The sequence below is a fragment of the Octopus sinensis genome, linkage group LG7 (assembly GCF_006345805.1).
Source record: "Octopus sinensis linkage group LG7, ASM634580v1, whole genome shotgun sequence".
Taxonomy (NCBI): Eukaryota; Metazoa; Mollusca; class Cephalopoda; order Octopoda; family Octopodidae; genus Octopus; species Octopus sinensis.
In genome coordinates, this window is record NC_043003.1 from 87,321,868 (window position 1) to 87,339,432 (window position 17,565).

At 35.3% G+C, this 17,565-nt stretch overlaps 1 protein-coding gene across 3 annotated transcripts in view; it reads left to right on the forward strand.

The window, feature by feature from the left end:
* Positions 1-17,565, forward strand: part of LOC115213781 (glutamine--fructose-6-phosphate aminotransferase [isomerizing] 2) — a 66,530-nt gene that overhangs the window by 14,064 nt on the left and 34,901 nt on the right. For 2 of the 3 annotated variants that reach the window (XM_029782623.2, XM_029782622.2), the window contains exons 3-9: positions 2,856-2,951; positions 8,149-8,274; positions 8,379-8,437; positions 9,142-9,276; positions 9,507-9,568; positions 10,898-10,977; positions 12,704-12,730. In XM_029782623.2, the coding sequence (XP_029638483.1) occupies positions 2,856-2,951; positions 8,149-8,274; positions 8,379-8,437; positions 9,142-9,276; positions 9,507-9,568; positions 10,898-10,977; positions 12,704-12,730 (585 nt within the window). The remainder of the gene's footprint in view (positions 1-2,855; positions 2,952-8,148; positions 8,275-8,378; positions 8,438-9,141; positions 9,277-9,506; positions 9,569-10,897; positions 10,978-12,703; positions 12,731-17,565) is intronic. The other variant, XM_029782624.2, reaches the window with a different exon arrangement.

Consider the following 17,565-nt stretch of genomic DNA (forward strand, 5'->3'; position numbering starts at 1 on the left):
TCTACCCATGGGGAAAAATATCACCTTGCTTTGAAATAGGTGGTGGTTGGTAACAGAGAAGGTATCTGGCTGTAGAAAATTTGCTTTAACAAATTCTGTTTGATCCATGCAATCATAAAAAAAAAGTAATTTAAAACAATGATAATAATAATGAAATTATTGTATACAGTGCTCAGGTGCACCACAATTTGTCAAAAAGTGCATATAAAGTATATGCAGTAATGTACAAATGTCTGGAAAGCGAACAGTGTATGAGTCAGATACATGCTTGTGTGTGTATGGAGGGGGGAAAATCAGGTGTAGTGTTGGCGAATCTCAGGAAGCATGGAAGTTTTGAAGGATGCAATGCTCCGACAACTAACAACTGATGCTGGCAGTCTGTTCCATGCTTCAGCAACTCTTAGCGTGAAAAACAGCCTGAAAGACTTCAACTGAATATTGCGAAATCTGATGTTTTTTTTTTCTTTTTTTTACATCCCCTGAAATAGTATCAACTATACTGTATTCTACCTGTGCCAGTATACAGCAGTAATGAAATCATTTCATTACAAGGTGTGGTGACGGTGGTGGTGGTGTTGTATTTCAAAACATTATTTCCCACAATTTCTAGACTAAACTTTTCTGCATTATCAAAATCAGGAAGGACAATGTTTTTGTTATGTAATGCAACTCAGAAGGCATCCATAGAAATTGATTCACTTACCTTTACCTATCAACTTAATTCACTTTCTAACACTTTAGTGCTTACAAATATGATACAGCAGTTATGTATCCAAAAATTGCATGACTGTGGGTAGTATCATCTTAAACCAAAAAAATGTAGGTGGGTTGGGTTTATTGCTTGAGCTAAATAGACCTGTGCTAAAAATAAACCTGTTCACTGTCAATATTATCTCTAGTTTTGTCAAAAAAGTAATCACATAGCTACAAGTGTGGCTGTGTGGTAAGTTTACTTCTCAACTACAGGGTTCCAGGTTCAGTCCTACTGCATGGCTTATTGGACAAGTGCTTTCTATTATAACCCCAGGCTTACCAAAGCCTTGTAAGTAGGTTTGACAGACAGAAATTGAAAGAAGCCCATCATATTTGTCTGTCTGTCATTCTTTATGACTCTCTGTCCATCTATATTGATTTATATTGTGCAGTGTGGTCCAAAAGTCATGCACAAAATAAGTTCAATAAGCTCGGGGATAGTCAAAGACATGTTTCAGTTTTTATAGAATTGAATAAAATTAATAAAATAATGATAAATACACATGTACTCGTACGTGATGAACAAAATTAATAATAATCCTTTCAACTAAAAGGCACAAGGCCTGAAATTTTGGAGGAGAGGACTAGTTGAGTACATCAACCCCAATATTTCACTGGTACTTAATTTATCAACCCTGAAAGGATGAAAAGCAAAGTTGACCTCACCAGAATAACAAAATGAATAACAACAACAACTACAACAGTATAAATAAAATATCAAATGTTTTGATGCATAACTTTTAATCCACTGTACAATGGGGACGATGAAAAATTCCTGGCTTTTAGGGTATTGAGAAAGGCCTGGTTGGAGACCAAATCTTCCAAGTTCTGTTACAGGGCTTAGAAAAACTGAAGGACCACTACAAGAAGTGTGTGAATCTAAGAAGGGAATTTGTTGAATGAGATCATTAATTGATCCTCCTGTATTTTCTTTTACCCAAAGCCAGAAACTTTTCAGCCCCTCCTCATATAGTACATTGTTTTTTGTATATTCAATTACTTGGCCCCTTCTCCCACCTTTTTTTTTTTTTTTTTTTTTTTTTTTTTAATGCTTCAGAGGGAACAAAAGAGCAGTGCCTGTAAATCATTTTTTTTTTCAGGGCCATAGAGACTGTTGGGAGGAGACACCTTGCCTGAATGCTTGCACAGATAGAATAGAACTCTGCTAAATGTATCCATGGGTCAGGTGTTGATGTTAAACTAAGCAATTGATTTAGTCCACCATGCAAGAATTCAGAATACAAAGAGCCAGAACAAATTTATCGTGGCACCATGTCTGATGCTCTAACAATGCCACCATTCTACTGTCTGAATTGGAACTTATTTTATTGACCCTGTGAAAGGATGAAAGACAAAGTTAATGCCAGTGAAATTTAAACTCAGAGCTCAGAGTCAAAACAAATGCCACAAGGCATTTTTCCCAACACTCTAACAACTCTGCAAGTCAGAATGAGGTGGAATTAGTGAACCTACCATTGCACTAGTGTCTTTAACATTTAAACCAGTGGTTCCCAAACTCTTTTGTGCTGAGCTGCCCCCCCCCCCACTCACCACCATAAATGTAGACCACTTTCTGCAGCAAATTCAAAACAACAGTATTTCACAAATAAAACTTAACCTAGTTCTGCCTTTTTTCTTTTTTTTTTTTTATATATATATATACATCCATCACACCCTCTTAGCCACCCCATTATCACTCTACTTTCCTTCAACACCACCCCTGAATCTCTCCACTCCATCATGCACCCCCGGGGTGGGGACAGTACTACCCACTTTGGGAACCAGTGATTTAGACTAACCACATCCAGCTCAAAATATTCTACCTGGTCAGACTTGGCCTCTCGCACCTACCTACCTATGTCATTCTAAACAAGAAGCAATCGCATAAAAATCTCAAAGCTACAAGATAATACATGATTGTCAAATTTAATGCTTGTTTATTCATATTGTTTTGAATCAGTGTAACCTGAATGCTGAGGAGTTGACACACTGATTAAACATCATCTGGATGTTATAATTGTTGTTTAATGCAGTTTTAGTGTGTTTTGTTTTCCTTCTTGATTATTAGTCTCAATTTTTCTTCTTTGCACTTTATTTACCAGGTATTGCTTATGAAGTTGAAGGAACTGAATCAGAAAAGCGGGCTATTCATATCATTAAGAAACCTGGAAAAGTTGCAGCTCTTGAGGAGGAGATAAGTAAGTTTTTATCACAATTCTCAGTTGATTGTGTCTATGCTGAAGCATTGTCTGCATAGATTATAATCAGAACTTTATCTGGCACTGATTTCATCAATCTTCTAATGATTGAAACTTGGACATCAATAATTACAAGAAAGTAATTTTGTTCACCCACCTTTGCTTATAAATAGAGCAGTGGCTGTGTGGTAAGTAGCTTGCTTACGAACTACTTGGTTCCGGGTTCAGTCCCACTGCGTGGCACCTTGGGCAAGTGTCTTCTACTATAGCCTTGTGAGTGGATTTGGTTGACGGAAACTGAAAGAAGCCCGTCTATATATATATATATATATATATATATATATATATATATATACACATATGTTTGTGTGTCTGTGTTTGTCCCCCCAACATCACTTGACAACCAATGCTGGTGTGCTTACGTCCTCATAACTTAGCGGTTCGGCAAAACAGACCAATAGAATAAGTCCTGGGGTCGATTTGCTCGACTAAAGGTGGTGCTCCAGCATGGCCACAGTCAAATGACTGAAACAAGTAAAAGAATATATATAAAGTTCTTAACATATGGTCAGTTTTATATATTTATATAAATTGCCCTGTCATCATATATTCACATATATTTTTATGGGTATATTGGCACATATCAGCTCACACACACACACACACACACACACACACATATATATATATACACTCCTTCATTTTATTAAACATTGTAAGTCTTATGAGTTTAAAAATGTTGAGCAATCTTCAGCCATTCATAGAAGTCTTCCATCAAACGGACAACACATATACTTATTTCCAGTTCATTTGGAAACGAAAAGGGAATAAGTATATGTATATGTATTGTCCATTTGATGGAAGACTTCTATAAATGGCTGAAGATTGCTCAACATTTTAAAACTGATATAATACTTACAATGTTTAATAAAATGAAGTAGCATGAAACGATCGTACCAAATTACCGAAGGTATACTTGTTGCTTATTTTGATTATAATCACCCCATGGATTTATATGGATAATATCATACAAAATTCTGGTGCCTCTGACTTAAGTACCATATTCATTTGAATCTAAATTTTGCTGAACTTATATATATATATATATATATATAGATATATATATATATGTGTGTGGAGGCGCAATGGCCCAGTGGTTAGGGCAGTGGAATCGCGGTTGTAGGATCATGGTTTCGATACCCAGACCGGGCGTTGTTTAGTGAGTGAAAACACCTAAAGCTCCACAAGGCTCCGGCAGGGTGGGGTGGTGATCCCTGCTGTACTCTTTCGCCACAACTTTCTCTCACTCTTTCTTCTGTTGGTCTGCACGCTTAGCCAGCGGGGTGGCATCATTTGAAGGCTAAAACAATGCGAAGCGCATTGTGACCAGTGATGTGTAGCAACATCTGATAACCTGGTCGGTTACGGTGATATATATATATATATATATATATATATATATACACACACACGCATATTCCAGACACGTGTTCATATATATTTACATATGTATAGGTGTATGTGGACGAATACAGATATAGATATATATGTGTGAGCAAGTGTCTTCCACTATAGCCCCAGTCCAACCAAAGCCTTGTAAATGGATTTGGTAGATGGAAACTGAAAGAAGCCTGTCATGTTTGTGTGTATGTATGTATGTGTCTGTGTGAGTTACTATCTTGTCTTGACATTGCATGAGAGTTGTTAGCACGTATCACTGTCATACAAGCTGTGTCCTTTGTTTTCAAAATATAAAAAGTTTTTTTTAAAAAAAAACAAATTAACACACACCTGGTAAGAAGGAAGTTTTTATGTAAATGCTTTTTGCTGTTTTCAGTTTTCCAAATACAAATATTATAAGGTAATCCATATAGAAGTAATTGGTTTTAATAGCATTCCACTAATTATAGTTTCGGATTGAGATGCCTCATAAGGTATTCTTATTTTGCCTTTCATCATTGATCATTTCGTGCTTTATTTTGAAAAAAGGAAATATTTTGAATTTTCCTTTTACACAAATGTCTGGATGTTCACTCAATAGAATCTTTCTTATTTCTTTATTGCCCACAAGGGGCTAAACATAGAGGGGACAAACAAGGACAGACAGAGGGATTAAGTCGATTACATCGACCCCAGTGTGTAAATGGTACTTATTTAATCGACCCCGAAAGGATGAAAGGCAAAGTCAACCTTGGCGGAATTTGAACTCAGAACGTAACAGCAGATGAAATACCGCTAAGCATTTCGCCCGGTGTGCTAACGTTTCTGCCAGCTCACCGCCTTAATGCCGTTTCTAACAATGGGATCTTTGATTTGTTATTTTATGCACCCTGACCCAAGCAATAAATTTTGTTCCTATTTAGCTTATATAATTCTCATTGCATTGTGGATTTGTGATGCAGAATTTTTTTTTTTTTTTTTCGTTTTACAATTCACTTTTAGTTTTACCTTATTCAGTCAACTCATGTCTCAAAACAGAGTGCTTCACATTTTGTTACCAGCATTATTTCTTCCAATGTGAATTTTACTTTGTAGTCTTCTAAGATTTAGCCATTCAGCTGTTAATAATTTGTGATTATTTTTCTTAGATTTGATGATTCATATAGAATTGGAAGGGGGCGAGCTGGCAGAAACGTTAACACGCCGGGCGAAATGTGTAGCCATATTTCGGCTGCCGTTACATTGTGAGTTCAAATTCCACTGAGGTCGACTTTGCCTTTCATCCTTTCGGGGTCGATAAATTAAGTACCAGTTACGCACTGGGGTCGTTGTAATCGACTTAATACTTATGTCTGTCCTTGTTTGTCCCCTCTGTGTTTAGCTCCTTGTGGGTAATAAAGAAATAGGTATCATTTGACCAAATATGTGTTTGGGGAATTATGGGTGACTATAGAAACAATGTTTTTTTTTTTCTGTCTTTCCTTTCCTTGTGAGAGTTAATCCATAAACAAAACATATTGTCAACTCATCAGCTAGATTTAATAACCAAGGATATAATTACAATTCATGAATGAAAAGACCCACAGTTATAAATACTAGTTATTTGTCACATAGTTTAAAGTTGAAATTGCACTAGATGAGTGTGTGTGAGTGATACACATATACATGCACATAGATCAATAGATATGTGTGTGTGTCTGTGTGTTTCTGTTTCTCAATCTTTGTATTGTAAGCTATCCCTGCTACTCATCAGTTCTGTATCATTCACCCCACTCACTCACCCCCTATCACTTGTCTAACTACTGTAATTATGTACAGATTTACTCTTTTACTTGTTTCAGTCATTTGACTGCGGCCATGCTGGAGCACCGCCTTTAATCGAGCAACTCGACCCCGGGACTTATTCTTTTGTAAACCCAGTACTTATTCTATCGGTCTCTTTTGCCGAACCGCTAAGTAACGGGGACATAAACACACCAGCATCGGTTGTCAAGCGATGTTTGGGGACAAACCCAGACACACAAACACACACACACGCATACATACATATACATATATACGACGGGCATCTTTCAGTTTCTGTCTACCAAATCCACTCACAAGGCTTTGGTCGGCCCAAGGCTACTTTAGAAGACACTTGCCCAAGGTGCCATGCAGTGGGACTGAACCCGGAACAATGTGGTTGGCAAACAAGCTACTTACCACACAGCCACTCCTGCACCATATTTTATCATATTTTATTCTCTGATACCACTTATCCTTCTCAGTACCTGGGTCCATTTCAGTTGATAACCATCCTTCATTCTTAATACTGTCCCCCTTCTTCATCCACATTTTACATTGACCACCCCTCCATACCACCACATCTCACTTTCTCCATCCCATGCACCTCTTACACATCTCCTGCACTACAGCTGCTTCTTCTTTCACACTCTTTGCAACTTATCCAACCAGGTCATCTCGTTCTTTTATCCTTTCCCTGTTTACTGTATCATTATTACTATTCTGCTGCTCTCCACCACTTTCTGAACTGTCAGTCATCTTTGCTGCCCTCATTGATCACACCCATTCCTTGTCCACCATTCACTACATCCACCCCTCCACTATACCCAACCTCTAGTCATTACGTAATATTCTCTACCTTCTCTATAATATAGATCAGTGGTTTTCAACAAGGGTTCCGCCAGTACAGTCCAGGGATTCTGCAAGAAGTTACAAAACTGCTAAAATCGGCAGTAATTTTTAATTCTCCTGTGCAGATATGTGTGCATAAGACTATTAAATTATTGCACAGGGGTTCCTCGAGCCAGTGGAATGTTTCCTTGGGGTTCCACTCCAGCAAAAAGTTTGAAAAGCACTGATATAGATTGATCACTCTCTCAGCTTTTGTTCTTCATTCTTTATATTCACTGCTTCACCCATTCTCATTTCTCTAACTTTATATCACTCGTCCTTTACATTCCTGCAACTTTTACCATATTCCCTGTTCTACTGTCCCTACTCACTTCTTACCTTGTACTTTGAGGATCCACTTTAACACTTCATCATCACTATTTTATCTCCAGGCATAGGCATAAGTGTGGAAGAGAAGTTCACTTACCAGCCACATAGTTTCAGGTTTCAGGTTCAGTCCCACTGTGTGGTACCTTGGGTAAGTGTGTTCTACTAAAGCCCCAGGCGAAATAAATCCTTGAGTGTATTTGGTAGACAGAAACTGGAAGAAACCTGTTTGTGTGTGTGTATTAGTGTCTTCTTGTATTGATGTCATATGATAGTTGTAAATGAGTGTCACTGTCGTACAAATAGTGTCCTTTGTATTCAATCTTCCATAAAAACATGTCTGACCATGGAGAAATATTATTTTCCTTGGGAACAAGTAAAAGTTCTTCACGGGAAGAGCATCTGGCTGTAGAAAAATCTGCATCTGTCTGACACTTCCAGTCATGGAAAAGTGGACATTAAAATGATCATCACATATATGTATGTATGTCTGTGTATATATATATATATATATATATATATATGTATGTGTATATATATGTATGTGTATATATATATGTATGTGTATATATATGTATGTGTATATATATGTATGTATGTGTATATATGTATGTATGTGTATATATATGTATGTGTATATATATGTATGTGTATATATATGTATGTATGTGTATATATGTATGTATGTGTATATATATGTATGTGTATATATATCTGTGTGGATGATGATGATGATATATAAAATTTTTTTTTTCAGATTCCACACCTGTAGATTTTGATGTAGTGTCTACCTGTCATATTGGTATTTCTCATACACGTTGGGCAACACATGGCGAGCCAAATTCCACAAACAGCCATCCTCAGAGATCTGGGCTGAATAATGGTAAGTTACTAAATTTTCTAAAACTACTTTTGTTTCTGCTTTTGAGAGATCTAAACTCTTGTTTAATTTGCTAACTTCATTTATTCTCATTTTGTTTTTCCTAGAATTCATTTGTGTCCATAATGGAATTATCACAAACTACAAAGATTTAAAATCCTTTTTGGTAAGTTTCTATATTTCTATTTAGTTTTTATAATCCACTGTGGTACATATGTGCTTTAACATTTACTGAAATTCTATCAAGCACGACTGACCAATTCAGTTGTTGGTTATTGGTTTGGTTTTTGAATAAAGAACTTTTACCATTTCAGCCCACTTAACTGCATCAACACTAGAAGCACTATCTACTGAGCCTTCATTATCTCTCTATATATATAAACGGCAAAATGTTTGTGTGTGTGTCCTTTATACAAATCTACAATTGTTCAGTTACAAGGCTCACACTTTCTATGGTCATTCAAAACCGTCCAAGGGTGGTCGTGCACATCTTTACATTTCCCCAGTCACCCCGCAAAGCCATTAAAAATTCAATAGAAGTGACTTTTTGTGAATTTTCTATCCAAAACCCAATCAAAATGCCCAAAACTTGATATGCCAATTGAATGCCAGTTAGCTGTATGTGATTGGTCGGAGATTTGGACAGTACTTGCGTGTATGTGTGCATGCATGCACTAGCACTATGACCCGGCAACGCCGGGTCATAATGCTAGTTTTCAAAATAAATTGAAATAATTGCTTTATTTTAGCAAAAGCTATGGTAGTGAAATGATTAAATCTTAAACCCTAGAATAAAGATAGTATGATCAGATGAGAATTGTGTTATTTACATTCATACTTTCCATTTTTTTCCCCTGCTTTTTTCCATAGGAAACTAAAGGTTTTCATTTTGAATCTGAAACTGATACTGAAACCATTGCTAAGCTTGTCAAACATCTCTATGACAAACACAAGGAAGACAAGCTTACATTTAGGGAATTGATTGAAATGACTTGTCAACAACTCGTGAGTTTACAGAGCTATTTTTTTCTTTTAATTTAATTTTTTTTTAATTTCATCATTAATTTAAAAACAAAAATAATTTTTTGTATTTTCAAACTTTGTTCATTAAAATAATAATTTAACATAGCCATAGAAAATCTGCCCCCAACAAATTCCACCCGACCCATGCAAGCATGGAAAAGTGGAAAGTAAATGATGATGATAATAATAAAATAAATTTATTTTTTCTGCAGGAAGGAGCATATGCTTTGGCTTTTATGAGTACAAACTATCCAGGAGAATGTGTCGTAACACGGTAAGTTCTTGTTTTCAGATGTTTACATACAAAAGAAGTTATTGAGCATATTAATTACTCTTTACTCTTTTACTTGTTTCAGTCATTTGACTGCGGCCATGCTGGAGCACCGCCTTTAGTCAAGCAAATCGACCCCGGGACTTATTCTTTGTAAGCCCAGTACTTATTCTATCGGTCTCTTTTGCCGAACTGCTAAGTGACGGGGACGTAAACACACCAGCATCGGTTGTCAAGCAATGCTAGGGGGACAAACACAGACACACAAACATATACACACACACTTATATATATATACATATATACGACAGGCTTCTTTCAGTTTCCACTCACAAGGCATTGGTCGGCCCGGGGCTATAGCAGAAGACACTTGCCCAAGATGCCACGCAGTGGGACTGAACCCGGAACCATGTGGTTGGTTAGCAAGCTACTTACCACACAGCCACTCCTGCCAGACGTCGGAGTTTCAATGTGTCCATGCCCAGGGAAGTAAGGCGTTCAGAATATGGCAAATGCCTGATGGAGGGTATTCTTTTGGTTGTGTGAATAGTGTAAGTACATACTACTAGCAGAAAGAGTTGGTAGTTCCTTTCTCTTTGGAAACACTACATTATTCCTAGGAATAAACTGTTTACTATCTCTATGATCCAGGCTATCTATAACTTAGATAACTTAAGTTACAGCCAGTATAGGCCCAGGCCATGTCTAACTTAATAGCACCGCCTGGTAAAAGTGCGCATTGTTGCTATACAGTGTAAGCATTATAATTGCTATACTGAGTTGAAAATATACTTTGAGTTTAAATATAATAATAATAATAATGAAATTATTGTATACAGTACTCAAGTGCACCACAACTTGTCAGAAAGTGCATATAAAGTACATGCAGTAATGTACAAATGTCTGGAAAGCGAACAATGTATGAGTCAGATACATGCTTGTGTGTGTATGGAGGGGAGAAAATCAGGTGTAGTGTTGGCGAATCTCAGAAAGCATGGAAGTTTTGAAGGATGCAGTGCTCCGACAACTAACAACTGATGCCGGCAGTTTGTTCCATGCTTCAGCAACTCTCAGCGTGAAAAAATGTTTCCTAAAGTCATGGGAGCTGTGCTGCTTTCTGACTTTGTAAATATGTCCACGGGTGTTAGACGGGTGGAGTTTGAAAAGGTGCTCAGAGTTTTCCACATTTACATTCGTAATCAATCAAGCAATTAAAAAGGACAATTATTTTCCTTTGTGATCTAAATATTTGTTCATATTAATTGTTCATATGTTGGTTTGACTTATCAAACACAAATACTATCTTCTGTTATTTTGTCACATTATTTGCAGACGTGGAAGTCCTTTGCTGATAGGAATCAAAAGTAACTCTAAGTTAACAACAGACAATATTCCTGTTTTGTATAGCAAAGGTTAGTTACATCAGCTAAATAAGAACTTTGTTTGATGTTTTGTTTATTTCCATTTTTAAAAATTTTCAAAGCATGTTTTAGCATGTAGATCTTTTCGGTTAAGTGTTGCATTTCAGAACGTGTGATGTTGTATGTATGATTTCTTTTCCCTTTTTGCTGTGTAACATTTTTATTTAATACAAGGGCTTATAAGCTCACAATTTATTTTTTACCACTTATCAGGATTACATAACATTTTCTTTTTTAACCTTCTTTGTAAATAATACTTTAGAGAGAGTGGGCTTTGAATTGTACATGATACAGGATATCAGTGATAAAACAAACAGCCTATTATGGATTAAAGGAGATTTTCCATTCATAAAAGAAACAGTCCTTTAACAAGGAATGAAGTAGATTCAAAATTTCCTTTGATAGTTAAGATAGCAGTCATTTTTATTTGATTTCAATACATTCCCCTATCCATTTTCTTAAAATAGTATCTTTGTCATAGTCATGATGCTCCGCTTTAGTTAGAATTAAAAGACCTTGTTCAGTGAAATGAATTATTATTGAATTAAATTTGACACAAAATCACTGGATCTTAGACTCAATTTTTGTTTCTATCTACATTAATAAAATATGATAGTTTTCAAAAAAAAAAAAAATCCTGCATAAGTAAATGTTTTGCAAAACTATATTTACCAAAACTAAAATTTTGATTTCTTTTTATCCTTCTTTTACCTTATACAACTCATCAATGTTTAGTGAGCACCCTTCAAAATAAATGCACCAGTTACTGTCTTCAAAGAAAAATATTTTAAAGACCATAGTTAGGGTAACCCATTAGGTCAATTAGAATATTTTACTATTTGCGAAATTTCTGAAATACTAAATCTGTGTGGTACAATTACTGTGAGGTTATGGTGTTGTGCTACTTGCCATATGATCATAAACCCAACTCTCTGAGAGCAATTTCAATGTGATATCCTCATCTCTTCAGCAAAGTATATAATTTAAATGGAGATTATGGAGTGGCTCATTATTTCTAACTGCAGTAGTAAGCTCTACCGGTCAAATTTTAATAATCCTCTTCATTTGGCCTATTACACACTTTTGTTACCACTATATCACTAATTCCATATCATCATCTAAGTATATTGGGTGTGAATCTTCCAGCTTTGATAAATACTAAATTGTCATGTTTAATGCACCTTTGCAGTTTAATATAGTACTTATTACTTGTATTTTAAAAAATTATTAAAGCATGAAGTCCTTTCTCTTTTTTTCTCTCTTCCTTAAAGCTGCACTTTCATGTCCATACTTAATGGTATTGATGACAATATAGCATGAACCTGCTTTTTTGTGTGTATGTGTGTCTCTCTCTTTCTCTCCCTCTCTTTCTCTCTCTCCCTCTCTCTCTCAAGTTATACTGTATCTAGACAATCTATGAGAAGATATCTAAAATAGATATAACCACTAGAGTTCAATGAGACTAATGGTTGTCCACTTCAATTAGAAACAATTTGGTGAAAAGCAAAACAGTGCAAAGTATACTGGTGCACCCCCTTCCACAACGCATCAATATACCTCACAAAGTTTTGCTTTTGTATTAACCAAAAGTTTTGATCCTACTTGGGAAGAAAAACTTTATTCAAAATAAGTTGCATAGCTCCTGCTCCTCACACTATGCCTACTTTAGAAATATAAGCAAATAATTTATCTACACTTTGTTTTTACCTTGTTTTAGGAAGTGCTAAAGACTCAGATTCTCCAGGTACACCATGTTTTGTTGTTTTTTTTTTTTCTTTTGTTTTCCACTTACTCTTGTGTTCAGCTGCTTTCCACACTGCATGACCTTTTTGCAGGCTTCATTCCTTAGCAGCAGTCACCCCACGTTTTGGAGGGAAAGGAAATGTGGGTGGGTAAGGAAGAGCCATCTCATTAATAAATTTTTAACAATTATGGCTTTTTCTTTGCAAAACCTGTTCATCTCTCCCTTTTTTCCCCCTGCCTAATTATAGCATCTCAGTTGATTTTTTTTTTTTTTTTTTTTTTTTTTTAAGTTTACTTTTTTCATAACTTGACCATACAATACACATCAGATGAGTTAATACTGCTTGTTGCCTCATGTTCGAAATTCAAATAACATCAATATTCTTTTGTCTTAAGAAACTGGAAGTCATGGCAACTCACTCTACAACTTGTCCCTTTTTTTTTTTTTTTTTACCAAAAATAACACAAAAAAAAAAATTTTTTTAATTGCCTTGGGTCTATGTCCCCACCAAAAGTGACTTAATTTTCAGGAATCTTGATTTTATATTCCAAATAAATTTTAAATTGGATGAAGATGCTCTTGAGTCGATGCAAGACTGCAACCTTTGCAATTTTGCATTCCTTTCTCTGCAACTATTAAAATTTTTTTTTTTTTTTTCTGCTTTCATTAAAATTGGCTTGAGTCGATAAAAAAAAAATGTTTTCCCTTTTTGCCCTAACCAACTGAATAAACATTTTTCCTTTATTTATTTATTTATTTTTTTTATATAATCATGAATTCAAAACATTGCAGTGTTTAAACGTCTTACCTGATAATCAAATGGTTTTTCTTTTTAATTGATATTTTGAAACCAAATACTAATTGTGTTTTTCCAAAATACTAATAAACCTTCCCTCCCTGGGTATTAGTTTGCTTAAGAATCCTGTATATAATTGTACTACATCAGTAAGCAAAATTACTTGGAATTGTTTCAAATGGCATGAAGAGGGTAATATCATGGTAATTTTGGCATTATTCTTATTTCTGGCTCTTAGTGTTCTTGATTTTGTAATCCTCCCATGGTCAATATTGCTTTTCTCCCTTTGTGGTCAATGAAGTACCAAACGAGTGCTACTGGTGGTGGGAGGGGGGATTTAAATTAACTATTCTCATCTCAAAAATACTGGCCTTGTGCCTAAATTAGAAATGATTTGACAGAATTGTTAGGTGCAGGCGTGGCTGTGTGGTAAGAAGCTTGCCTCCCAACCACATGGTTCCAAGTTCAGTCCCACTGTGTGGTATCTTGAGCAAGTCTTCTATAGCCTCAGGCTGACCAAAACCTTGAATGCTTTTAGTTGACAGAAACTGAAAGAAGCCCGTTGTATGTGTGTGTGTGTGTATATATATATATATACATATATATATATATATATATATACATATATATATATATATATATATACATACATACATACATACATATAGATGATGATATATATATATATATGTGTGCGTGTGTGTCTTTGTGTCTGTGTTTGTCTCCCCCACCACCGCTTAATAGAATAAGTACCAGGATTTAAAAAAAAATATGTTCTGATGTGGATTTGTTTGATTAAAACCCTTCAAAGCAGTGCCCCAGCATGGCTACAGTCAAATGACAGAAACAAGTAAAAGATAAAGGATAAAATGATGCTGGATGAAATACTTAGTGATATTTCATCTCTCGCTATGTTCAAATTCTGCTGCTGTCAACTTTGCCTCCCATTCTCTCAGGGTTGATGAAATAATTACCAGTCAAGTGCTGGGTTCAGTGTAATTGACTAGTCCTCCCCTCCAATATCAGGTCTTGTGCCTATAGTAGAAAGGATTATTATTATTATTAAATAGCAATGGTGAAGATGGATTATTGTATCCAGTTTTGCCCTGTAGTGTCTGAATTAACAATTTGCTATTGATGACTTACTTTTCCTATCTTTAAAATCAATAAAATGGTAATAATATATTAACCTTCAGCCTGTTAACTGTAACTCCTGTTTCAACAAACAATGTTTTGCTTAAGGAAGTAGTGCCATTGAAAGAATTAAGTTTGTGACATTTAAGTACCAAATCAAATACTTTCTAGCCATAGTTTTGCACCCTTCAAATTACTCCAGGAATGAGTAAAATGGATATAACTAATGTACTGATATTAAAACAACCTATGGTGTCCTTTTAAAAGGTGGACTTTGTGCTTATGTAAAATATTAAAATTAGCAAATTAAACAAATAATGATATAATAATAAAGATTTTCTATTCTTAGTAGTAAGCAAATACATGATATTAATTTCTCTTCTAATCAACTTTGCCTTTTATATTTAAATATATTAATAGGTGTGTATATGTATGTGTGTATTATTATTATTATATGTAAATATTGATATCATAAGAATTTAGAAACTTTGAGAAAGTGTGAAATATTTTTTTTAAAATCTTTTTGAAACGATGGAATTTGAAATAGTAAAGCTTTAGATGATAATGTACAGATATTGAGTTTCACAGTTTATAAAAGTCATCACTTCATCAAGAAGGCTTTTATTTGTTCTTTCCTTGTCTTGCAAAATTACTTGGCAACCTTACTCTTGCTGATATCACAAACGATACTCCCACTACACACTGTAAAGTAATCTGCATTAAAACCCAAAGAATCCATGCCAGAGCCAACACTGGAGCTCAATGCAGCCCGCTAGCTTGCTGGATCCTATCAAACCATCCAACCCATCAAGGCATGGAAGATAGACTGTTGGATGGTTGGTGTTAGGAAGGGCATCCAGCTGTAAACACCATGCCAGAACACACTGAAGCCTGGTGCAGTCTTCTTCCTAGCCAGCTCCTGTCAAATCGTCCAACCCATATCAGCATGGAAAGCAGATGTCATGATGATATATATATATATATCATCATCATTGACTGCACATATTCTATATGTGTTTTGCTGGTGTGGTGTGGATGACTCTCTCGAAGTGTTGGATGGGTGTTAAAACACCTAAAATCGTAGACAGACAAGACAATTCATCTTTTGACTATATTTCCCATCATTTTAGTGTTTTTGAACAACATTTATTAAAATAGAAGTATTCAGAACACAGAATAACAAAAAAAATTCGCAAACATATTTATATTCCCATATAACAGTTGAGAACATCATTACTGTACTACACATACGCAGAAGTGTTTGTTTGACTAGGTGCTGCTGGCTTAATTACGCATGACTCAAGTTAGAGAAGGAGTGCGTATTATACACAAGGTTTAGGTTTTTCAGAGGCACAGCCCCCTAAAAATCCCCTGCGGACTATACGTGAAGATTTACGGTACTATTGAGTAATGAAGCTTATTGGGCAACTCTGAGCTTTGTTAGCCTTGCAGATCTGAATTTACTGTCATGTGAATGCAATTGTAAAGAGAGGTTTCTGATTTAGCTGATTTGACATCTAACAATAACTTGAGCCTTTTGTGGTTCTCCTGTATTCCAAATGATTATGAATTTGTATCACCAATATAAGTGACCCGAGTATAATATCCAAGCCAATGAAAGAGCCTCTATGTCAGGCATGGGCAACATTTTTCAAGAAGTGGGCCACATGAGACATAGTTCATCATCAGGTGGAGCTGCACTCCTAAAAAGATTTGAAGGTAATTTTTCATTAAGCATGCCATTCAGAAAGTACTACAGGCCACAGTTTGCTCGTGTTTGTCCTCTGGTTGTTCAATCTGCTAGAAAATAGCAGCTAAATTCCTTCACATCACACCACTACTTTCTTAAGGATGGAAGGGACACATTTCTTGATAGTGCTCTAGATATCTCTTACAAAGCTGGGTTGGTCACTGCTGGAATTGGTTATGTCTGCTCAATCACTGCTGACCTGAGGCTAAGCAGCAACGATTCCTGTATCATAATATTGATTGTTCATATTGAGGGATGCATGGCAACGTCAATTTTACTGGGATTTATGACTTCTTTTGAGGGCTTTCAGATATTTCTGCACTTCATGGTTTCAGTAAATATGTCTAAAATGGGTGAAGCAACCAGTCTTGCTAATATTACTTGAATTTCTGTTCTATATTCTTTCTTATAAGCAGATTTTATATCAGCATCGGTTTATTTCATTTTCAAATGTTATTCTATCTGGCTTTAAACTTTCTTTGCTTATTTTTCAATTCTTTTTTGTTTTTTTTTAATTTATTCTCTCATGTTTTCAGTGTAAACTGATTTACCATATTTAATGACAAAATACCGATAATAATCTTCAGTTTTTGTGATGATATATTCCCTTCCTCAAATACTTTAAATGTAACTTTATACGAGTTGTCATTCCTGGCCTTAAGGAGTAGCAAATTTTCACCACATACTTTAAAAATTCATGCACATTTATAATTATTATCACTATCATAGTTAATAATACAAATCATTTTTTCATTGTCTAGTTATTCTTGTATCAGGAAACAAGAAAATATTACTTTAGCAAAAAAAAATTGCTTCTTTGTTTATATTTTGAATCAATAAAAAAATGTTTGAGATTTTTCTGCCTCTCATTGGAATGGGGCTTCAGCTTTAACACTAATGCTTTTTTGTTGAACTAACAAGTTATGTATACAATATTTACAAACTATAAAAAAAAATTTATTTGTTTTAAGAAAAAGGATTCCATCCCTTTTTAAGTGGGCGGGGCTTATACTAACCCTTTTTCCATTTTTTTTTTAAATAAAAAAACAAGTGCAGATGTAACTATGTGGTTGTGAGGAGTTTGCTTCTCAGCCATATGGTCTAGTGGTCAGTCTCACTGTGCGACACCTTGGGCAGGTGTCTTCTCTTAAAGCT